Source organism: Phasianus colchicus, chromosome Z, assembly GCF_987193195.1.
Source record: "Phasianus colchicus chromosome Z, bPhaCol1.hap1.1, whole genome shotgun sequence".
Classification (NCBI taxonomy): domain Eukaryota; kingdom Metazoa; phylum Chordata; class Aves; order Galliformes; family Phasianidae; genus Phasianus; species Phasianus colchicus.
This window is the reverse complement of record NC_143476.1, coordinates 33898572-33922727: the sequence shown is the minus strand read 5'-3', so window position 1 is coordinate 33922727 and position 24156 is coordinate 33898572. Positions and strand designations below refer to the sequence as shown.

General features: G+C 41.7%; 1 protein-coding gene across 1 annotated transcript; it reads left to right on the top strand.

Moving 5' to 3' along the window:
- The first annotated feature begins 1880 nt into the window (after positions 1-1880).
- CKMT2 (creatine kinase, mitochondrial 2) lies at positions 1881-23680 on the top strand. Its single transcript, XM_031603394.2, has 11 exons — positions 1881-2213; positions 6374-6448; positions 8926-9098; positions 11164-11362; positions 12510-12605; positions 12850-13071; positions 15332-15417; positions 17445-17568; positions 18668-18802; positions 20584-20709; positions 23453-23680. Exons 3-11 carry the CDS (start codon positions 8947-8949, stop codon positions 23570-23572), a joined length of 1260 nt encoding a protein of 419 aa, XP_031459254.1. The 5' UTR covers positions 1881-2213; positions 6374-6448; positions 8926-8946; the 3' UTR covers positions 23573-23680.
- The last annotated feature ends 476 nt before the right edge of the window (positions 23681-24156 follow it).

Genomic DNA, 24156 nt, shown 5'->3' with positions numbered 1-24156 from the left:
TTTGGCATACAAGAATATTTCTTCCCAAGATGGCATGCTTCACTGTGTGTGCCTTAGGAATCTGACGAATTAAAGACACACTGAAGCTGAAAACGAGTGATTTTCATTGCAGTGGGGCTAGTTGACTGTTAGCTTTTGATGAAGGTGTGAGGAGTGGCTCTTTGCAGCTGTGTGATGCCAGCACTCTGATTCCAGCAGTAGGAGAGCTAATAAGTGTCCTTACAAGCTCTTTAACACAAATTTAGCATCCTATAATTCCTTACTCAGCACCTGTAATAAGCAGCTACAACTAGACTTACAATTTCTGTCATGGTTGCTCTGATAACTTAAACATTATTTCCCACAAATATGAAAATCTGACTTCATAGAAATTTTCTTTGAAAGAAATGTGCTAATTGGGAATGCCTTCCCATAAAACAAAACAACCTTTTTTGTCATCTGTGTGGGTAGATTCTCTGTTCAACAGCTTCCACACACACACACACACAAAAAAAAAACTCAAATGGGGAACAAATTACATCTGAATTTCAGCTGAACTCCCTGCACAGGGACAGATGGCATTAATATGAATAGCAATAGAATTAACACTCACCTACTACTAACTCACCAGCACAAGCACAGAAACCAAGACAGCATCTTAACTGAGAGGTTTCAGATAAATACTGAGATTAGATAGAGATGAAAATAAAGCATCATTTATGGATGGTTCTTAGCATTCCAATTGTTTCTGTAGCTGAGTTCCTCAGAAAACAGCTCAAGGGACTGAGCTATTTCTCAAGTACTGAGTGGAACTACAGAAATTGCAAGGGAACCTGCTAACTCTGCCAGCTGTTTATGATGTTTGTTAGCAGCCTGAATTTTGTTTACATCTTCTGTCCTGCCAGGCTCTAACAAATGGCTTAGACATCTGAGTGTATCACAAAGGTGCTTACATTCATGGTGTCAGCTACTTTGAGGGGGAGATCTTTGTAAGAAAAGGCTAAAATGAGGTTTAAGCTTCAGTCTGTGTTCCTGGCACAGTGGTTGCATCAGCACACAGAGCTTTGTGCTGCACACAGATGGGGCTCATTGCCAGAGCAGAAGTGATGCAATCACCAAGGCACTCCTGCTGAGCATGGCGGGGAGAGTGACTATCTGCTTTCTTTGCCAGTTCCTGCACTGAGGTGGATTTGTTATGCTCATATTTCTATCCTCATGTTACCACAGGAGAAACTTCATTGCATTTTTGTTGTTGTTTTTTTTTTTTCCTATCAATACCGGAAACACTGTGTTGGTTTGATAGAAAGCAGGTGTGGTAAAGAGGGGAGTTGGTTATGATTATGGTGAGAATGCATGGTTTTCACTGACCAAATAAAGTATGGTATTTCTGGGATGCAGTGTCTACATTTTATGTAGCTTCAAAAATCTGAGATTTGTTTTAGGAAATTGCCTTGCATAATTCAAGAAATAGTAAGCATACAATGGGAAAAAATAACGTGTTGAACATTTTTAAAAGCTGCTCAGTATTGGCCCTTATGTTTCTCCGCCAGCCTTGAAAAATGCCTAGCTCCAATATGGAAAGTAACTAGGCCAGTGAGATTGTCTATTCCTTCTTTCACGTGCTTATTTCTTCACCACTTTGCAATAACTCCAAACTGACGTTTTAGTGCTTCTCTTACACCAACACTTTCAAATTTCATGTTTCTGGACACTTCTGCCTCACAAAGAACCAAAAAGGAGTGTGGTGGATGAAAAGGATTAAAAAAAACCCTGCCTGCTATCTTGTCTTGTCAGCCGTGCTGTGATGTCACCTCACTCACACTGTGAGGTTGCAGTGTTCTGACCCTACTCCCTCAGGGTGAGTGGGGCGGCTCCCTGGGCAGGCCAGGTGAGGGGCCTGGCTGAGAGGGTTCGTGGCATCTCTTTTCTGGGCCCCTAGGCCGAGGCCATGGCCCTCTCTGCCTGAGAGAAGCGTGTGAGGGATGGTGTAGCTGTCACCCAGCTCACACACCTCCTTCTGCCACATCCTGCTCATGTCCCCAAGGGCATCCTTCTGAGTGCAAATGTCATTCACGTAACAGAGCATTATAGGATTGGCCACCGCAATTATTTTCCCTTCCCTCACCTCATTCTCCCCCTCTCATATTACCTGGACTCCTGTCAGCCCCAGCGCGTGGCTCCCCTCACACGCCAGGCTCGCTGCAGGCAGCAGGACCTCTTCCTTCGGCTGCAAGGTCAGTCCCACTAACGGCATCGCTTCTCTTGCAGTTGTTTCTGACACCAGGGCTGTTCCATCAGTTGGAAGCACCGCAGGACGCAGCATAACGCGATTGTAATTTATCAGTCCACGCGGCTCTTTGGTGCAGGAGGAAATGTGTCAGCCCACCGTGCAGCTGCTTCAGAGGCTAACCCTTCAGTGACAGTTTTAAATAAGGGCAAAATCAGTTCGTCTGATGTGTAACAGCAATGCAGGGAACATGATAGTTCTAGGAGTGGTTTGTGGGCGGGATACAGCTCTGTGCACTGGGGTTATATTGTGCAGCAACGTCTGCTCTAAAGGGCCCCAGCTGGGCCCTGCTGGGGTTTGCATCCTGTCCCACCAGGAGGGGCCCGAAGAGAGGCCTCCTGCAAACCACGGCGTGTGCTGGGGCCAGCAAGCTGCCTGCCTAGCAAGGGACACAGCTTTTCCGTATCTCCTCTGCTCGTAGCAATTGATTTAGATGTGCTTTTTGTTTAATTTCACTCAGATTATTAGATTTTTATACTCACTCACAGACTTATGGAATTATAAGCAGAAAGAAGCTGAATTGCAGGTTATTTTCTGTAGAGGTGCTGTGTGCTGTGTTGAGGTGCAGTCGGGAAGATGCCTGCACTGCCACTGCTTCTGCACTCAAGACATCCTAACTTAAGCCCTTCTTGGTCAGAAAGGCCAGGGGCAATGGGAAACTGGGGGAAACCACCTCCGATAGCTGCTGATAAAGATTTAATGTTTTAATTTGAATCTCAGACTCCGAGCAGGTAGAGTGAGGCAGCAAATGAAGGGCAACGTCAGCTGTTTTCTGGGCATCTAAAAATGGTCCCTCATTTAGTCACTTGTGATATTTATTGCAGAAGTTTCTAAGGTGCCCACAACTTCCATAGAAGGGCAGAACAAACTTTCCCCTGGCATCTGCAGGCTTTAGCTAGGGATGACTCAAAGGCATAACTTCTCAGAAATAAAAGACCACCTCCGCCAATACCCATCTCCACCATGTGAACTTTCTGCTCACCGCCGTGTCAGCGTGACCCAACAGCTTAGTAGCTTGAGAGACACATATACGTTACCTGTGTGAACTTTGGCTATGACTCTGCCATTCCTCTGAAATGTCACTCAGGGTCACATGGTGTGGCAAGTAATACCATCCACGACCCGTCCAAATATTTAATCTTGTTCTATTTCTGAAAATGTCACTATCGCTGTAACCCTTGCACCGTCTTCCCTTCCTAGCTGCATGCACACGTGCTACCTGCTGTGAAGTAAAGGATAACCAGTGCAGGAGTAAACAGAGCAGATGATTCCTCTTTAGAAGTTTGAGAAAGTGAAGGGTTAATAGCAAAAGCATTTGTTTGCCTATATTTAAAACAGTAGTAAAGTTTCTAAGTTCCTTAAAGGTTAACGAGGTGGTTTGTATATTTTCTGTAACATACACTCCTCCGAAGTTTCCAGAAGAGGATGCCACAGCTTCACCTGTATGCAAGTCAGAAGGCAGCTGTGTGCAAGGTCACCTGCTGGGAGCTGGGAACAGTGTGGCTGTACATCAGCACAATATGAGGGATGCTCTGCAGCCTCTGGCAACAGCAACAGAGGGAGCTGTAGCATGACCTGCTTCCACTCCACTGCCAGATGTGATTAATATATTTTAACATTGGCTAGGGACCTGGTCTGTGAAAACCATACTTCTTTTGGAAAGGACCCTCAGCTTTAGCAAAGGCATTAGTCTAGGTACATTATGACAAAGAATGGAAACTGGTTCAAGACCCTGAAATAGGCACTCTCCAAATTTCTTCACCCCAGCATTCACTCTTTGGCCACCAATGGTCCCCGCTCCTGAAATGACGCTTACAGTCCTTTGGGCTGTTTCCCCTCCAGCACCAACACTGCAGCACTGACTTCTGCTACATCTCACACCCAGCTTCTGTTCTGACTCTACACTGTGTGCGAATTCATTTACCCTCTGTGGTGCTAATGTGCAGGAATTGGGACCAATTCTGCTCAGCTGTGAAGAAAACTTGGGTTTGGACACACATTGTGATGCATGGTTCATGTTTGTTATGTTGTGTCAACATTGCATTAATTCCCTTCACAATCACCACTTATGCTCTCAAGAAGACTTGTAAGAATTGATTAAAACTGTTCACCATAGGGATTAATGTGCTACATGGAAAATATGGAGAAAGAACATTTGAGCCAATTGCTCTGTGTTTCTTCTCTTCTGTAGAACAGTATTTTTGCACTCTCCAAGCAAGTCCCAATGACCTTGGAAACAAAGCTTCAGTGGATCTGTGGTTGCCCATGACAGAGTCCATGTACTCTGCCTTTGGGCCAAAGACATAAGTAATCCTAGAGGGATACAAAAGACATCTCCACATGTTGTCATGGTTGGACTAGGAAAAAAATGCAGGAAGAGCAGTGATCCATTGGAACAGGATGCCCAGGGAGGTGGTGGGGTCATTGTCCATGGAGGTGTTCGAGAGACTTGTAGATATGGCATTGAGGGATGTGGTTAGTGGGCATGGTAGGGACTGGATGATCTTAGTGGTCTTTTCCAACCTTGATGATTCTTTGATTCTATGACTCTATGAGGCACAGCCAGTGTTGTTACTGTCTGAGAACTGAGTGACATGTACCTGAAGTCTCATGTTACAAATTCTAAAACTCACCTTGAAATACACAAAATAATATTAGTATTGTACCTCAACAATTGTTGTGTATAATGCCATAAAAATTAGACTTTCTCTGGAATCCGAAGAAGAAAAATCCAGAGCTTGTTCAGATGCACCTCATTCTGTCCTAAAGAAATCCAGGTTCACATGTAGCTTATGGTGCATGGAAAGAACCCAATGTTTCTGCAGTGCCGGTGCAGTTACAAACTGAAGTAGAAAACTGTAAATGATTACTGGAAACTAATTAAAAACAATCTTATGATTATTATTCTACCTTATTATTATTCAAGCTCTTCTGGTTCCTGGATAGCATTCCTGCTTATAGGGAAAGCAAAATTAGTGGTAAAAAAATGATAGATGTGCAGTGACTTCAGCTAATCTGGTGTCTGCTGTTGCACATGCCCACCACCATGCTGGGCCTTATCCTGTGCCAGCATCCGTATCAGAAATTGTCCCTGTGCTCATCTGAACCCAATCCACACCAGGAAGCACCAATCCCCCAAGTGATTAATAAATGTGAAAATATGATAAAGCAGTGATGAGAGACATAAAAAGGAAGCTAGTCAATGTGTAGCTACAAATAAAACAAATAATTAGGAGAAATCTCTACGAGAAGATGATAAATTTTATAGCAAAGGACAGTGATAGTAAATGCATAGGCAGGCAAGAAACAAGTGCTATGTTTATTTGTACATCAGGCTGATGAGCCCCTCTGTTTTCTCCTCCTGTCTGGTGGACCTTCTCCTGATGCTTGCGCCTCCGTCCTGCACCACAGCAGCTTCGGACAGTGCTCAATTTCTACCAGGAGATAGACAACTGAATTATTTAGAAATCATGCTATTTCTAAAGGAGAAAAAAAATGCAAACAAGAAAAAAAATGCCCTTGTCTCTTATCAAGTGGGACATCTTTCTCACTGTTTAAAAAGCTCTTTGAGTTGACTGCTGAAGTTACCCACCATGTTCTTGAGTCAGTCATTATTGCTATTACTGTTAATACTGCTACTGCTATTACACGTGGACTGCCCTTGTAACACACAACCTGGATTTGGATGGTGCTGCAGCATTATATGTATTTATATTCAGAACAATAGCCCTCACTTATGCAAATCCTATTAATTGAATTAGGAGTTTTGATAGAAAAGACTGTAGACCTCTTTCTAGAACACCCCAGAAGATACTATTCTTCTATCCCACACAAAATTCTAGCTCTCTTGCTCTGCCAGTCCCTTCACATTCATCAGCCACCAGCAGTAGTCCCTGCAACATCAATGCCACACTGCAGACTCCCAAGGGCTGAAATGGTCATGGCCCTTTCAGACAGAACACAAACTGCTCACAGTGCTTTACAGTCTGGGGAAGGAAACGTAATGAAGTGACACGCTGGGCTTAAGTTGTACCAACAGGCGTACAGATTGACATTGTTCAAAATAAAAAAATCCTGCCTCACTCTGATCTTTTTTTTTTTTTTTAGGTAGTCCTCCTACACAGGCTGTGGCATCTCCAGTGTTGGAGGCTTTAGGAACTCTTAAAGAAGCATCTCTATAAGGTAAATCAGAGCCTGCCTTGGGGAGGGGGAGAGTTTTCCATGATCCACCAAGGAAAGAGTATCCTGGGAAGCAGGAACACTTGATGGATGACAACATGATCCAAAAGACAGTGCACAGACACATGCTCACGTGGCCTTCTAAATACACTCCACATGTGATTCCTATAGTTTAATGAGGTGTGTGGGTCAGATTGGCCCCTTGAAGCAATGCAATATTCAGAATGTACCAAAAAGACTCACACCTGATGTGTGCCTGGGGCTGCTGGAGGGATGGTGTCACTGTTTGCAAGGGGACATGGGCACAGCTTTGGGTTTTCAGGGCAGAATTTTGACTGTAGGCCAATTCCATGCAGTAGGGACAGCATCTGTGAAACAGAACTACAAACACATACCATTGTTAAGAAAATACATCATTTCTGAGGTATAGCAATAATAGTTCTCCTCAAACTAGTCTCAAGCAAATATTTCCAGAGCATGGGTTGCAGAAGCTACAATGCAATAAGGCACGAGCACCATCCACTACAAACCCAATACTTCGTTTTGATTTGCAGTCCTACCATCTCCCACTTTGTTTTTGGTACTGCTGTAAGAGCCTGTCCTGCAGCTTTCATCAAAATGAAGGCATTGATGGAGCAAAGCCACTCAAGAGGTGAGAGGGGCTCCACCACAGAGCCCAGAGGGAGTGGCCTGCTGGAAATCTGTGGTCACTCAAAAGAAAACCAAGTGAGATGTTTAACTTCATGTGAAAAAATTATGAAGAGATTATACAAACAAATACATTGATAAAGCCATGACAAAACAACAGTAGCATGTCTTCTCGGAACTCTTCCATGTCCATTTCTCAAACAGGACTTATTAGAGCCCCTTTTTAAGAAAATGTTTCCTTCAGCAGCACAAATTGGAATTTGTGTTATTGATTTAAGCATAACATACACTTCTCAGGAGCCCAATTACTTGCAAAACTATTTGCATTCTAATTCTGGGAAGAAAAAGACCAGCATTCTTTTCTTCAGACTTCCAGAACACGCCAGTTTCTCTGCTAGACTGAGATAGTGCTTATACTGCAAACTTAATCCCAAACTCATGGCTGAGCTCTGAACACTTTTCTGGGAATAATAAACTAATTGGGCACATGGATTCCTAAGAGGTTTTTAAAGCCTGGATTATTTTACTGGTGCTACAGTCTGCTTTTGGATCACTGCAGATTCAAGTAACCATTACATCTTTGTGCAGGACACGTGGTATAAAGGTAAAAGAGTATCACTCTTTGTCTTGAAGGAAGAGAAGTCTCAAGTTTTGAGCAGCTGGGAGTCAGAAACTGCTATTTGTAGTGTGCTTCTGCAGTGTCTTAAAGAAGTCATTATACATGTCCTTCTGACGCTATATTTGCTGTTCAGGAAGCTTTGTGTTATAAATGCCTAATAGCTACAGAGTACTTCTGTATATTTTCTGTAGCATTTTGAGTGTTAAAAATGATTATAGTGTTTCAGAGCAGGGGAAAATGTCCGTAGTCGAGTAGCTCATTGAGGGAAGTGGAACAAAGTGTGCAATGCTCTGTCTGCAATGTCCCCATGGCTACCAGCTGCTGCCAGATACAGGAATTTTGTTAGCCTTTTTCATTTTGTCTGCTACACACACACAGTTCATTTCTCTTCCAAATGCTTGTCCAATATCGCTAAAGACATGCACACCACTTACCCACATTGTCCTTTCACAAGGATTCCCTAAGTCCATGACTACAGTTGTATAGAGCTGCCTATCTTTGTTTTGGTTTTTGCTCCTATTTGATGGAACATGCTCTTATCCTGGAAAAAATAGTGAAGAGTTGACCTTTATTCCCATTCCCATGCCAGTCGGGGTTTTCATGTTTCAAGCATATTGAGCACTCCTTCCTGTGGTGATTTATAGCCTACTCCAACTTTAGTCCTATAGTAGAAAAAGCACAGTTTTTAACAGGCCAAGGTAATGCAGAAAAAGCATGGGGGTTCTGTTAGTGACAGCACTGTAAGGAAATTTGTTAGTGTCACATCCCACCACATATGACCATACTTTACTGCATCTTACCATACTCACTGGTCACTGAAAATATGTCTCCAGATAAAATGTTGTTGCTATGAACCAAACTAAAGGATTTAATTATAGCCCTAAGTCATGAAAAAACAAGCAAACAAAAAACAAAACAAACAAACATCAACAACAACAACATCGATTTAGAATTGTGTGCTCTATATAGAACTAAAAACCAACCAATTTCCAACTCTACTAAAGGTACCTTTCCAACTCTAGGATTCAATAATGCTACATAGCTAGAGAAATGCAGTAAACACTAACCATTTATCTGAACACACTATTTCAGTGCAAACCTACAATAAAAGTAGATTGCTTCTTTTACAGGGACACTGTTAAAATTGATGGCTTATTTGTCATGCACACTGTGAGAGGGCTTTGAGTTGATGCTGGGCTGCTTTCTCTTCCAGAGATTGTGTCCTCCAAGAGGGATGGCTGGCACCTTTGGTCGTCTCCTGGCTGGCCGTGTGACTGCTGCACTTTTTGCAGCAGCGGGCACAGGGGTACTCACCACTGGGTACCTCCTCAACCAGCAAAATGTGAAAGCTGCTGTGCATGAGAAGCGGAAGCTCTTCCCTCCCAGGTGGGCGCTATAGGCTAGGCATCCCGTTGGGCTCCGCGGAGGAGGAAGATCCTCATCAGAGCGGCAAAGTCCTCATGCAGTCACCCCGTCTGTGTGCCTGAGGACTGACAACCTGGCAAACAACACCCTTTGCTGGTCACCTCATTTTTACACCAACAGTGACTCTCAAGACAAGAAAGCAGGGGTGTGTGATAGTATCGACACTCAAAAAAACACTGCCAAACAGTGACAAGCCTACAAAATACTTCAAATTTCTGGCAAAACACTAAATTAGTCCTATTTTATCTCATCAGCTATGTAGTACTGATGGGACTGGTTGACAGTACAGACTCTACCATTAGGAACTGTGAACATACTTCCATCATTCAAGTTGCAAAAATTTTTCCTGGGTAATTACAGCACTTGAAATATTCCTAATTCTGCTGCAAACTGGTTGGCTGATGATTAGAAACTAACTACAGACCTTAATGTACAGGTTGACTTTGCTGGTGATGTTTGTGAAAAACAATAGCAATCAGGCTCTTTTTCTCAAGTAGTGGATAAGATATTAGTTAAAATAAATTCTAATGGAAATAATAGGGTTATGCATCAGACAAATTGTTACAAGGTAGGTGGGGTATGATTTGATTGCAAAAATGCCTTAGTAAGCATAATATCTCCATTTTGTGGAGAACTTCAAGCTGAGTAATACAGTCAAAATGCTGGAAGGAAGAGATACTTTCCAGAGAGACATTGACAAGCTTGAGAGGTTTGGCCTGTGCAAACCTTGTGCAGTTGAACATGACCAAGTTAAATGTGCTGCACCTGTGTTGGGGCAATCCCAAACATGAATGTTTTCGGTGAAGAATGGATTGAGGGCAGCCCAGAGGAGAAGAACCTGTGGCTGCTGGATGATGAAAAGCTCAATAAGTCAATACTGTGTGCTTGCAACCCACAAAGAAAATCATATCCTAGGCTGCATCAAAAGAGGTGTGAACAGTGACTCTGTCCTTCTACTCTACCCTTGTGAGATCCCACGTGGAGTACTATGTTCAACTCTGGGGCCCACTATCTAAGAAGAACATGGATCTGTTGGAATGAGTCTAGAGGAGAGCTATGAGGATTATCAGAGGCTGCAACACCTCTCCTGTGAAAAGAGCCTGAGAAAGTTAAGGTTGTGCAGCTTGGAGAAGAAAAAGTTTTTGAGACCTCATTGTGGCCTACCAGTCCCCAAAGTGGTCTGAAGCTGGACAGGGACTCTGTGTCAGGGAGTAACAGGACAAAGGGTAATGGCTTTAAACTGAAAGAGGAGAGATTTGGGTTAGATGTTAGAAGGAAATTCTCCACAATGAGAGTGATGAGGCCCTGGTACAGCTGCCCAGAGAAGGTGTGGGTGCCCCATCCCTGGGGACATTCAAGGCCAGGTTGGATAGGGCTTGGGCAGCCTCAGCTGATGGTGGATAACCAGCCCACGACAGGGATTGGGACTGGGTGGACTTTAAGGTCCCTTCCAACCCAAACCATTCAAAGATTCTATTGTTCTATGATTTTCATGGCTTGGAATATGATTCAGCTTTACATAAACAGTAATAATACAAGTACAGAAACAGCAGGTATTGCAGATAAGTTAGCTTTCCCTATGTCTGACAGAGACCAGACAGTTCCACTGATATCCACACAGCTGTGAGAGTACCTTGTCTTAGAATTACAAATCCTTTTTCAACTTAATTCCCTTCCTACCTAACAAAACAACATTAGAACTCATTTATTTCTGACTAGAAGTGTCTCAGCAGAGATTTGATGGGGTTTAGTACATTTTCAAAGCTCATCAAGATCTATTTCATGGTAGCTCCAGGTAGCAGAAAGCTGCAATTGTATCATCTGTGCATAGTTTGGGGCATTTTGAGCAACCTGAATGCTCCTTCCCTCCTAAAATTCAGTGCAACATATAAACAAAGAACTAATTTTACTTTCAAGTCTTGCAGTATACATCATGTGTCATGATCCCTTTAATAATTCTGTGAACTAGCAAAGATCACTGTTCAAAGTTACAGTGTTAATTGCTTGGGATGTTTTTTCTCTTCAGCGCAGACTATCCAGATCTTCGCAAGCACAACAACTGCATGGCTGAGTGTCTCACCCCAGCCATTTATGCTAAGCTGAGGGACAAGCTGACTCCCAATGGCTACAGCCTGGACCAATGCATCCAAACCGGGGTAGACAATCCTGGCCATCCTTTCATTAAAACCGTCGGCATGGTTGCAGGTGATGAAGAATCCTATGAGGTAAAATGCTTTCGTAAAATTATTGTGTTTGTTGCTGTTTTTATGGTCATTAGTTGAACAGTGCTTTCTGGCAGGGTATGTGCTCCTAAGATAAATAACATTCCAGAGAGTACATAATAGGCAGGCCACGGTTATAAAGACAATGCATTCCCTGCTCTCTTCCAATTAGAAAATTCACAAACATGAGGCATTGCTACATGCACTCTCTCTGCTGCAGTCAAAGCTAATAAAGTACAGATGCTTTAGAGCAATATTCTACCTGCCTCCAGCAGCTGCCCTTCTTCCTACTACTAAACTCAGTTTATAGCAAAACTATGCAACCCTGAGATACACAAGATGAAGGTAATGTGGAAATTGTATTGTGGAACACCTAAGGCAGAAATGAAATGAAAATGTCTTCTGGGAATTTCCAGACACCTTTAAGCTACAGCTATTGGATCATGACAGAAGAAGAAAATAGACAGCATTAAGATAGACAGGTTTATTTAACACTGAAGTAGTAAGAAGAATAAGAAAAAAAAAGAACAAAATTCTTATTTTTCTTGACCTCTGCAGTCTGCTTCCTTCAGCCTATCACACAACGGTACCTATTATTATATGGTCTCTTAACAACATCCCGAATGCTGGGCCATGGAAGATAGATTAGGACATCTGACATTCTGGGTTATCAGCTCCTGCAGTTCAGTTTTCCCCTTTAGATATGGTGGCTACCCTGAAAAGCTGCTGTGGCTACTGACCTATGACTGAATGAAGGTGTGGTTGTGGCTACAGCTGGCACACGTGACTCTAACAAAGATCATGGTATTGGTCCTGCGTGACCTAAAAGCAGGAGGCAAACTGCCAAGATACTCTATGTATTCTGGTTGGTAATACATTCTGAAATCCAGTCTGGTTGTCACAACATTCCACGCCTGTCTGTGGTAGCCAAAGCAGGCTTGTAATCTGCTATTACACCTTCATTTTGTGTGAAGATGAGCAATCGCTACAGAGTGCTGTCTGGGTCAAAATGCCCTTTTCATACTTACCCCTGTCAGCATTTGCAAAGCTCCCTATCTATGCCAAGTATTTCTCCTGTGGCTGAGGCTCATGCTTTTGACTGTTTCTGTGGTGTAGCAGACTCTCTATTGATTTTTTCTGACTTCCATAGGTGTTTGCTGAGATTTTTGACCCTGTTATTAAAGCAAGACATAACGGCTATGATCCGCGCACCATGAAGCATCACACTGACCTGGATGCATCCAAGGTAAGACAGATAAAATAATAAGGGAGTAAAAGATCAGGACTGCTTCCCACAGTTACAGTACTGCTGCTGTAGTCTTCCATCCATGGTGGGGCTTTCAACTGAAGGACTAGCTGGTTACTCTGCCAATCCTGGGTCAAGATCCTAAAGCAGAAGGATGTCCCTCTTTTAGTAGGTTGGAATTTTGCTTTTAACAGTGTAGCAAAACACCATGCATCAACCATAAAATCCCACATTCTTCCTTCAGATCACCCATGGCCAGTTTGATGAGCGCTATGTCCTCTCATCACGTGTGCGCACCGGCCGCAGCATCCGTGGCCTGAGCCTTCCTCCTGCCTGCACCAGGGCTGAGAGGAGAGAGGTGGAAAACGTTGTGGTCACTGCCCTAGCTGGGCTGAAAGGAGATCTTGCTGGAAAGTACTACAGCTTGACCAACATGTCTGAGAGGGATCAGCAGCAGCTTATTGATGTAAGTATAGCTCCAGAGCTGATACTGTCTACACTTACTCTTGTTTATTTTTATCTTCACCTTCCTGTAGGGTACATGCCTTCCTTGTAGTTAGGGATGATAATCATAGTGTTAATCCAGTGGTTATTGGCCCAGCAATATTTTTATCTTAATGGCAAATTGTACGGGGTCTGTGTTTTGGCTATACACATGTACTCTATGTGTAGGCACATGGACTTATGTTCTGGATATCAAGCTCTTTGTGAAATAATGTAGGTGCTGCTGCCACCTCTTTGGACAAATAAGCAGTAAACTCAGGACTTTTCCTTGATTATTTTCTTGATCAAAGATTGACATTTCCTATATTAACAGCCACTCTAACTACAAATGTTATGTATTAAAATATTACATATTATTTGTATTCCAGACTGTCAGGGTTGGGGCTTTTATCTATAATTTCTTTATGTCAAAATTACATGAATTCTTTCCCTGGAATGGTTGTAGCCAACTGCACCCTGATAGCCTTTTCCCAGTCCTATAAACTTACTTAAGAACTTGAAGGGCCAAAAGCAATTTTCATTGCCACAGAGATGGAAAGACAAAGATTTCCACCATGGATTTATGTCATTGTTCAGTTCTGCAGAGATGTTTTGAGGTGGTCAAAGTTTCCAGGTGCTAATCTGTCATAAATAGCAATCACCTTGAAAACCCATAACAGGGATTCATGTTGAGATTTTAAAAATCATAAAAATCTATAAAATTGTTTTAAAAAATGAAAACAAAATGACAACAAAATAACAACAAATTTTGCATGTGCATTTTAAATATCCAAAGGAATGTCTGTACCCTGTTAGCTGTATTTATGACACAGCCATTTGTTACGTCAACACAAAGGCAGCTGATGAAGTAGCATAACTATTTATAATACTACAATCAGGTGTCATAGTCTGGATTAACCAGGAGTTATGAATTTATGTAAGGTCAGAAATGTTTTTTATTTAATGTTCTTGGTGATATATTTATTGGCAAGATGTTGGTTACCTGTGTGGACTTTACTCCATTGCCCTTTTCAGCAGGAGAGAGCTCTTCAGAAAGCAGAGATCAAAACAGGGCTCTGGAAAATCAAATTCCTTTGCAGTTCAAGGTTAAATTATTGGGGAGGTGGAATAGGTTCACCAATTCAGTGTTTTGCCTTATTTTGCTAGCTTTTACGGTAGTGCAAGTTAATAAAAATCAGGGCATTGAACATTGTAACCCCAGGTCCTATCTTTTACTCATAACATTGCTTTCTCCCTTCAGTACCTTAGGACCTCAAAACCCCAATGTGTATCTTAGAGCTTGCTGTCACTGTTTAGCAGGCACTATTTGATCTCTGTAAGATAAAATCAGTGCACTCAGCACAGAAGACATTGAAGATTTGGGCCATATGCTTGTATGGGAAAGTAATGGCACTCAGCTCTTTACTTGCAAAAGGATGCCTTTTTCTCTCAAACAGAAATGCAGAATAGAGCAGGTAGAGGAAATAAATGTCTTGTCCCTGTGGAACTCCATATCATTTTCCCCTGCATGTGCCTATCACAGAGCATTCAGAGATGAAAGCCAAAAATTCTTCACTAAGGGGGAAAAGAAAGTAAATTTTATTAGCTTGTCTATCATGTCATATTTATTCTGGATAGCCTCGGTATTAATCTTAATTAAACTCCAGGGGAGAAAAAAAAAAAAACAACCACATACAATATTTGACAAGGCAGTGTTTGAGGAATTGAGAACTAATTATTTTTCAGCACACACATTAAAATCTTATCTGCTTTGGAACAAAAAGAAATCTCAGTTAAAAAAAATAATTGAAATATGACAAGTCTGTGGCACACTGAGTACTAAGTTTATTAACGCTGGAGACAGCATCACTGCTGCACAAGGCTGTGATGCCAGAGGTTGAGCCCAGCACAGTGCTACCTCTTTTCAAAACTAGCAGTAGATATTCTGCAGTCTGTAAGGGCTAATTGCCTTCCCCTACAAAAAGTGTTTTGGGAAAACACTCTTGTACATTGCCAATACCATCAACAGCCTGCAAGATTCAGGAAAATTCACCTGGGTAATGTGCTTTAAGCTTCCAGAAGAAGGAATCAGATTCACAGGGTATACTGCATCATTTACTTGTACACTGATTGCCTTCATGTAAAATGTATTGATACAAAATTATACTGCTTCCCTGAATAAACTTGAATTTTGTTTCCTTTTCTCTCTCTCCCTTTCTCTCTGGCCACATTTCCATGGCCAGGATCACTTTCTCTTTGACAAGCCAGTGTCCCCTCTGCTGACATGTGCTGGGATGGCTCGTGACTGGCCGGATGCCAGAGGAATCTGGTATGTTGTGTGGCATCTGCTGTGTTTTAAAGATTGTATTACTGTTCTCCTTGCTCGTCTTAGCTTCGCAGCCATGCTGTCCTGATACTCACAGCATATTTAGTTGCTTTAATAAATAAATAAATAAATAAATGCTTAATTAAAATGTATATATATCCAACAAAGGGCAATAGAGTGAGTAAGACATTTATATTCACAGAACATTGTCATATATTCTCTAATAATATCAGTACAACACTGCAACATAAGCATGGCTCCCTCTTTGGGTCTTTGTCTCCATTTTTTTTCTATTTCTAGTTAAAAATTTGATTTGGGAAAAGGCCAATCAGTCACTATGAAACCAGTATAGCTGAGGTTAGGAAAGGAGCTGTAACAGCAGTCAGCAGTGATACTGACAGCTGGGAACCACTGGCCATACAGCTGCAGGACACTGCATCACTAATTCCTGCCTCCTGTCCCAGTAGACAGGGTGTTTTATCAGTCCACTATTCTGAAAGTAATACTTTCTCTCCAAATGATCTGGGCAAAGATGGTATACAGCAGAAGCTGAATTTCCCATTTTCTTCTGGGTCTATTCCTTCTTTCACAACGCAGTTGATAGATTTTGTGCACAAACAGAATATTTTCTATGGATATCATGAAATAATAGCCCCCAGATCAGTGCAAACTGCCTAGAAGACAATGTGAATGGCTGTGCAGTGCATCTGCATCTCTTCTAGTATATGTCTATGGATTACTAGATGTTTTAATCTTGAAAAAGTAGGCAAAAAGGACTATGAGAAGTTATCTAGCTTAACTCCTTGCTCTAGGAATGGTCAAGACTTTCTAACACGTTGAGTTTTGATGTGGGAGAAGAAATTTCTTCCCCACACTGGGAACACTAGCTCATGTTCAGCACATCCAGAATTATTGAAACAAACTAAACCTGCTTTCTGCTTGGGAGCAGGCACTTTGGAACCTGACCACTCGTGAAAACTATGACCTGTTAGAAATCTGTGAGGATTTTTGTTTCAATGAACTTCAGATTGGTTCCCTGGTCCCCATTTATATCTGAGAAAAAGGCTTGCTCCAACAAGGTGATAAATTTGAGACACCCCATCTGCTGTTTCTACAAACAGAAAAAGTGCTAACAATGTAGACACTATCCAGTGATCCCAAGTTGAATACAACTGGGCTTGTTTTACATGCAAAATACTCGGTAGAATGGAAAGAAATTGTAAGATTGCAAAGTTTGTCAATGGATCTGGGTCTCAGGTAACCTTAATGTCAGGGCACAGGATGTTTGCACCTGCACAGTTCTGTGTCAGCAAAAGGCTCTACAGTGGCAAAAAAGCTGAAAATCATGCTTAGAGAACTAAACTTCCATATTTCATATGTTTCAAACTTGGTAATATTCCAGTATTTGTACAAAGGAGTCTGATCCTGCCAGACATACACTACATGCTGCAAGAAAGACTGTGGATAAGACACAGAAAGTGGAGGAAAGCTACCAAAAGTTGCCTTGGATTTAACCTGTCTCTTTACATGCTTAGCTACAGTGAACTGTTTAAAGTAAGAGTAGGTAACTTCAGGATTCATAGCTTGACTGATGACACAGCAGCTCCAGTGCAGTGCCCACATGTAGATGCTGTCCTCCACGTAACTTGATGGATGTGGCCATACAGTGTAATCAAGTGGTAAGGCGAACTCAGAGATTTGAAGTAGAGAACACAGCTAAGTAAAGGCACAGAGCCTGGCCCCCAGCAGCATGTAAACATCAGTTTTCTTTCCCAGCTGCACAGTATACAGAGATCAATAAAAAACATCCTCACAGACAGTGGTTGTAGGGTTGGTATTCTCCCCTTGATGTCCATCAGCTGTGCTTGAGTTGGAAGACATGTTCCTCTTGTCTCAGCCCTCACCCTGCAGAGCAATGTTACTTTGCTGTGCTTATCTTCCACACAGTCCCAAAAGGCTGCGATAAAGGTGAGGGTAGTGAGAATTGCATTTATCTCATGCTTTAAAGTAACACTTTTCCTCTCAACCAGGCATAACAATGACAAGACATTTCTCATCTGGATTAATGAAGAGGACCACACCAGAGTGATCTCCATGGAGAAGGGTGGAAATATGAAACGGGTGTTTGAAAGATTTTGCCGTGGCTTAAAAGAGGTAGGAAATTGAGTTTGTTTTTCCTGCCTGGTTGCTATTGGGCAGTTGTCAGCATTGGTTACCGTGGTTCATACTGAACTGGCATTTCCAGGGGCAACAGTAACATCAGTCCCAAAAGCAAAACACACTATGCAGTTAAAGAAGGAAACAAAGGGAAATTGATAGCTGAGCTGCAGAGAAGATAAACAGTAAGCTACTCCTACAGACAAAAACAGCCTTCATGTGTTGGTACACAGGCTAGAAAAGCACTGTCCAGACAACTTGGGAACAGCTACAAGCTGGCCACACTAGTTAGCCCCATGTACTGCTCAGACAGAGAAAAATTTCTTTAATTTCTTTTTTCTAAGAAAAACGATTATACTTAGTCCTCCACAGGCAATGTACAAAGAATGTGCAGTGGGGCAGGTGACAAGGCATAAGACTCTTCTCTGCTACTCCTTCCCATCCTTCCTGCATAGTTGCCAGAGTACATGAAACACTAATTGTTTCCAAAACTGTAACAGTGCTACATAGAACAATCATTTCTCTCCATTGATGTCCCTGGCACACTTACTTCATCTGAAATGCGAAGGAACATAATTAAATTTAGGCATAAGTAAGTCAAATACCCTCTCCCAAGAGTCAGAAGTCACTCTAGAATTGATAGAAAATTCACCTATAGCTCCATTTTGTTTGTTTTTCAATTCATACTGTTTGAGGCTTTGAGGCTTGTGAACTGCAATCTTCCTAAGGTTAGAAATGCATGGCAAAGGCCATAATTCTGGGGTGAACATATGACTTCATGGGCTAAGGCTATACAAAACCATCATGCAGGGAGCTTTATGATAAAGTGACCAAGAATCTACAAGCTAATGACAGTGAGAAAATAATAAAGAAATTCTTTTACTATTCAGTGAAGAACTTGGCACCTGGTGTATGCAAAAGTTCCCATCAGGCATGGACCAGACTGAATTCAGGTGTGTCTTTGTGCATTAGTGTTAGTGGAGTTCACCATCAGCACATGCACACGCTAAGAAGAATCTCAGGTATAAGGAAATATCTTAGAACATGACATATATGCAACGCTTTCTTTTCACTTTCTTTCTTTTTATCTTCATAGGTTGAAAGATTAATTAAGGAACGGGGCTGGGAATTCATGTGGAATGAACGCCTCGGGTACGTTCTGACCTGTCCATCCAACCTGGGAACTGGTTTACGTGCTGGAGTCCATGTCAAGCTGCCGAGGCTTAGCAAGGTACATGAGTCATTTAAAAGGCTAGTGACATAGGTCAGCTCCTCTGATTTACTAAGGAATAAATGATTTACAGAGAAACAAATGCAAAGTGACAGCTTACAGAGGCTTTGTGTTAGTATGATATATAACAAGGTCCCAAGGATTATGTATGACTAATTAAGCAAACTTTTCTTCTGCAGATTATTGTATTTGTTATGGAAATTAATGTACTTAGAAGACAGTGCCAAGACAGGCTGTAATCCATGGGTGTCAAACCTTTTGGCTTACCTGGGCTGCACTGAGTGAAGAAGAATTGTTTTGGGCAGCATATATATGAATTGCTCTGAAAGCAATACCTTCTATTTATTTTCATGGAAACTACAACAGATACAAAGAGCACAAGAACACTGTTTGATAGAGCAAATTCTCAGCCACAAAGCACTCTTTTTCAACATAGTCTCCACCATTAGCTCTGCAATTTCACCAGCGATAAACAAGAGCTTGCATGTCACTTGTAAAAATCTTCTCCAGTGGAGGTGATGTACTGTTGCTGTTACTGTAGTCACATCCACTGTTTGGTCTCCAGAAATGTTCAGCAAGCATCAGTGAATGTCAGTGGGTGCCATTTTTCCTGCCTGCATGAATACAATTCCAACACATTTGCTACATATGCACTTCCATGTTCTACGCCAATTTTGCCAGGCTGCCCCCCTGCTGCCATCTGTCACAAGGCAACAAAATGTAACAGAATATGGGTGGGAGTGTTCAGTTCCTACTGCCCCACCACCACCATTTGCTTCTGATATTGTGGGCCAACATTGTAAAATAGGATACATTACTTTCAGAGCAGCCCTTGCAAAATATAGTTAACATATAAGTAACAAAAAATTTCAATTTTTTAAATTAGAACATTTGAAATAAAACAGAGCAACAAAACCATAAAATGAGTGGAATATGTCACCCTGTCTTTGGAACCTAATACATCACCCTGGTTTGATGGCAGTGGTGGCAATTCTTAGTGAGGTCTCAAGGTGTTCATCAGAGATTTTTGACAATTTTATTTTTTCTGTACTTCACCCTTGAAAGCAGTTGTTCACAAATGTACATACTGCCCAAAAGCAATGACATGAACAAGGTACCCCTTCTGAAGAAAGGGGTATTTCACTCTGATTAGGAAGGCTTACAGAAGTTGAGTAGAGACATGATCAGATTGTTGAGTTGAATATCTGATTGGAACTCTATACATTCCATTTTAAAATTTGCAGGTCATGTATTTCTATCGACTGAAAATGGAGTCGCAAACATAAACTGATGACTTTTTTTAGCAATCCTGAAGTCTATTCTCAAATTCCTTTATCACAACAGAAAGCAGTGCTGCATATTTTTTGCAGTTCGGAGAACTGTGCTCAGCCAGTGTATCAAAGTGCATACAGTTATGTGCCGCCACTGAGCCAGCACTGCATTGCATCCCATGCTCTGGTTACAGCCCACACAGTGCTGATCACGCACTGCAGTGTGGCTGTTGTGAGCGATGGCTGCATGCCTGGGGTCAGGCCAAAATGCTCGGTGGGTCTGAGCTGCTGCCACAATGGTGTGGGGCAGCAGCTGCAGCAGGGGCTGGGCTGGGCCACATGCGGCCTGCAGGCTGTGGGTTGGATGTGTCTGCTGTAATTCAAGGACTGAGAAAACTCCGCCTATATGTCTGGAAATGCTACACATTAAGTCATGTAAGAAGGCATTACAAGGATTCAGCACAATGCACAGGTTAAAAGGCTGTAAACACAATCTGTTTCTTCTGATAGGATCCTAGGTTTCCAAAAATCCTGGAGAATCTGAGGCTGCAAAAGCGTGGTACTGGTGGAGTAGATACTGCAGCTGTAGCAGATGTGTATGATATCTCCAACCTGGACCGCATGGGTCGATCAGAGGTAACCTGATCTCTTTTCCTTTTTTCCTCCTTGCTCCTTACACAGATCTGAAATGATACAAGTCAGTTTCCTTTCAACAGGGTTCACTCTGGTCTTAGAGTCACCTCAATGGAACTGTGGTTGTTGGCATTTCTAGATCCAATGAAGATGCTTACAGAACAAAAAATTACACATGTGCATCAAGTGTTTGCCAAATATTCTTGTTATGGTAATGAGGAAAAAAAAATGCCATAAGAAGGCACCATAAATGTGAGCTACTGCAAAATGTCAAGGAAAGAATTAAGAATTGTGTCCTAACCCACCAAGGGAATTGGGTACAGAAAGCAAGACAGGATTAATGTGTTGTTTTCCTTTTAGTATTCACAGTCGTGCACTTTCTCCATATTGTGAGAACAGGATGAGGTCAGCCCTTTCACTCCAAAATAACAGAAGGAGAAATTGTTGGTATCTTTTCATGTCCTGTGTCAAATTGAGCTGAAGACACAAAAGAGCTGGGTTTTGATCAGGGAAAATATTGACTTCTCAGCTTTGAATTCCCCTTACTGTGCTGTAGACTATGATGAGATGAGTTCATCTCACGCGTTTTTGAAAATATTTCAGTTTGAATGTGTATTTGTGGAGTCAGAGAATGAAAACAATCCTACATCATGGCAGGGAGGCTGATTTCCTGAAAGACTCAGATCCCAAACCACATTCCAGTTTCATATTTATAAAGCAGAAAACATCTCCTTTGAGCAATTGCAGCTCCTATGCTGAAGGATGGTCAAGAAATGGCAGTGTCATTGTTATAGCCTCCTTCCAGTAGGACTCCCAGAATGTTATTCCAGGTCATAGGCTGTACATCCTGTGACACAGCTACAGCTTCTGTTATGTTTACTCTTGGCCACATCAGGAACAACTGATAGAAAAACTGACCTGTCAAGACCCTGTAAGTCCAGCAATTTGACTGCTCCTCCAGTAGATAGGAAACATACACTCAAATCTTCGGCCAAATATCTTTCATCTCCCAAATGAGTGTGGTTAAGGTGTGTTTTCCCAGAATACCACAGCATTGGAGCGTCTTTGGCAGCTTAGATATGGATGCAATTTGTTGAAACCCAACACCTGAATTCAGTCTGATGCTTAGTAGTTTTTGTAACACAAATACAGTCCTGGGATAATGAACTTGGATTGCGCTTGGATCAAATTAGCTCACATTTAGTCAGCTGGTTTACTTTCTTGCTTGTCTTGCATTTTCTGCCTCAGGGACAAAGCCAAGTCAGGTCTTCCTTACTTACTTATTTACACATGTCCTTAAACATCCTAACAAACAAGGGGTGTTTGGACAGAACACTGAAAAATTTTTTTATTTTTTTTAGTATTTTTTTTAGTTTAATGTAAGCAGTTAAGCTCCTGTGGATCCAAACTGAAATATTCAAAAGTAAAAAGCTATTTAGCATTATTATATGCAGAAACAGTATGCAGCAGAGATATTTATTAACATCTGAAACATCACTGTGTGTGCTTTATACTAAATTAAAACTAAAAAATATGAAAGGATTAGACTGTATAATTCATTAAGGGATTCTACTGTATATGCACTGTAAATTTTTCCTATATATGAAGACACCCACTGAAGTCAGTGATGCTTCATAAAGCAAGCATTCAGAGAACTAAGCCAGGAAATACAATACAATCTCTGCCTTGAAGATTTTGAAATCTAAATAAGACAAGACAAACTCAACAAGATAAAAATGTTTTATTGTAAGATAGATTTTTTTCAGTTTATAGTAAGTAAATTCCATTATGTGGTAAATTTGCTTTCAGAATTGAATTATGTTCCCAAAGGTGCAAGATAAAATTGTTTTTATTTTTGTTTTGTTTCAGTTAGTGGTCAATGCAAACTTAATATGAAATTCCTGTTCTCCTGGAGGCTGCAAATTCAGACCTCTGATTTCCCAACACAGCTGGTCTATAACAGACAATATCATAAACTGCTGAGCCACTGACATGCTTCATTGCAAAAACAAATCCCTTGAAAATCAGTGACTGTCACAATCAAGCAACAATGGGATTCAGTCTTTGCATTCAGTTTCAACAAACCAGTCATTAAAGGTTGTTAATGGACCATCTTGTGAAAATTAAAAAAAACTGGTACTATAGTTCGCTGGCTACAGTGACAGTAACAACACCCTGGGGGCTGGAGAAAGCCTGATGAGGACAAGGCTCTTTGTATTCTTCTGCAATTTGAAAAGATTACAAAGACATCACTACACTCTGCCGTACAGAATTGCCAGTTTTGGTGCTGCTCTGGGCCTGAAGCTAATCCCATCTCTGCCAGTGTATATCAAGAGCACCTCAGCTGAAAGAAAGGGAGTGGTACACAGTGTGGAGCCCACATGAATTTCAGATGATAGTGTTTCCTTCAGAAAAGTGGGTTCTGAGCTTGATGAACCTCTCAGCAAAGCCAGCATGCCTGCCAGGGTGTGTGGGAAATCTTTCCCTGAATGCAGGCAGCTGACAAATTATTGTGACAGAACATGAGTTTTTGGTGATCTGTAAGGGAATGCAGGGTCCTGATCCATGTCTGTGAAGATGTACAAGTCTCTGGTGCCACACAGGGCACGTGATCTCTGTTCTGTGACTCTCCTTGGGTCCAGCTATAATTGTTCTTGCAGAACAAGACAGTTTTTTCCTTTCTCTATTAATAGCATTACCTAAAGCTCTTACTACCTTTTTTTTTTTTTTTCCTTTCTTTCTATAGGTGGAATTAGTCCAGATTGTCATTGATGGGGTCAATTATCTAGTTGACTGTGAGAAGAAACTAGAAAAAGGTCAAGATATCAAGGTGCCACCACCACTGCCACAGTTCGGCAGGAAATGATCTTGCTGCTGATGACTGGTAATTGGCTGCCCTTCTGACAGAAAGGCACCTCTGTATATCTCTGTACAAATAGCTTGTGTAATAAAGCACTCCCTGATACTTAATGTCTCTAAGTGTCTGGTTGCACAATCTTTGTAGGATGCACCCAATACAAGCATCTTGGTGGTACGTTCTTCTGTGAGGCATGGCATGTTTCCCTTTCTTTTTTGACTAGTGATAAGGAAATTTCTAGCTGAATAATGCAAAAAGTATCAATCCTTAATTCCATCCTGCATTTGCACTTAAGAACATACTTCTGAAGTCTTGAATAAGCATCTGATTTTCATTCACAGATGTGCTTCTCTCCAGTTTCCACCCAAGCAGGTGCTGCAAAGTGCTAGCTGTTTTTTCTTTTGACACAATAATTAGCTCAATTGTTAACTCAGTGGCATAAGTCTCAGAAGTCCAGCACTTGACCCATCATCAGGAGCCCACTGGTGTCTCTGTGTGGGAGCTGCCACTTCTCTCTCCAGGATTGACCTGGACTTCTTTACCCTCATCTCAAACCCTCAGCAAAACTCTTGATATAATGCATCCAACACAAG

What these genes read in the sequence shown, in the direction of transcription:
- CKMT2 (XM_031603394.2), top strand. Translation starts at nt 8,947, where the DNA reads ATGGCTGGCACCTTTGGTCGTCTCCTGGCTGGCCGTGTGACTGCTGCA. An exon ending in CTGACCTGGATGCATCCAAG is followed by an intron (nt 12,606 to 12,849) that starts GTAAGACAGATA and finishes TTCTTCCTTCAG; the next exon opens with ATCACCCATGGCCAGTTTGA. An exon ending in TTTGCCGTGGCTTAAAAGAG is followed by an intron (nt 17,569 to 18,667) that starts GTAGGAAATTGA and finishes TTATCTTCATAG; the next exon opens with GTTGAAAGATTAATTAAGGA.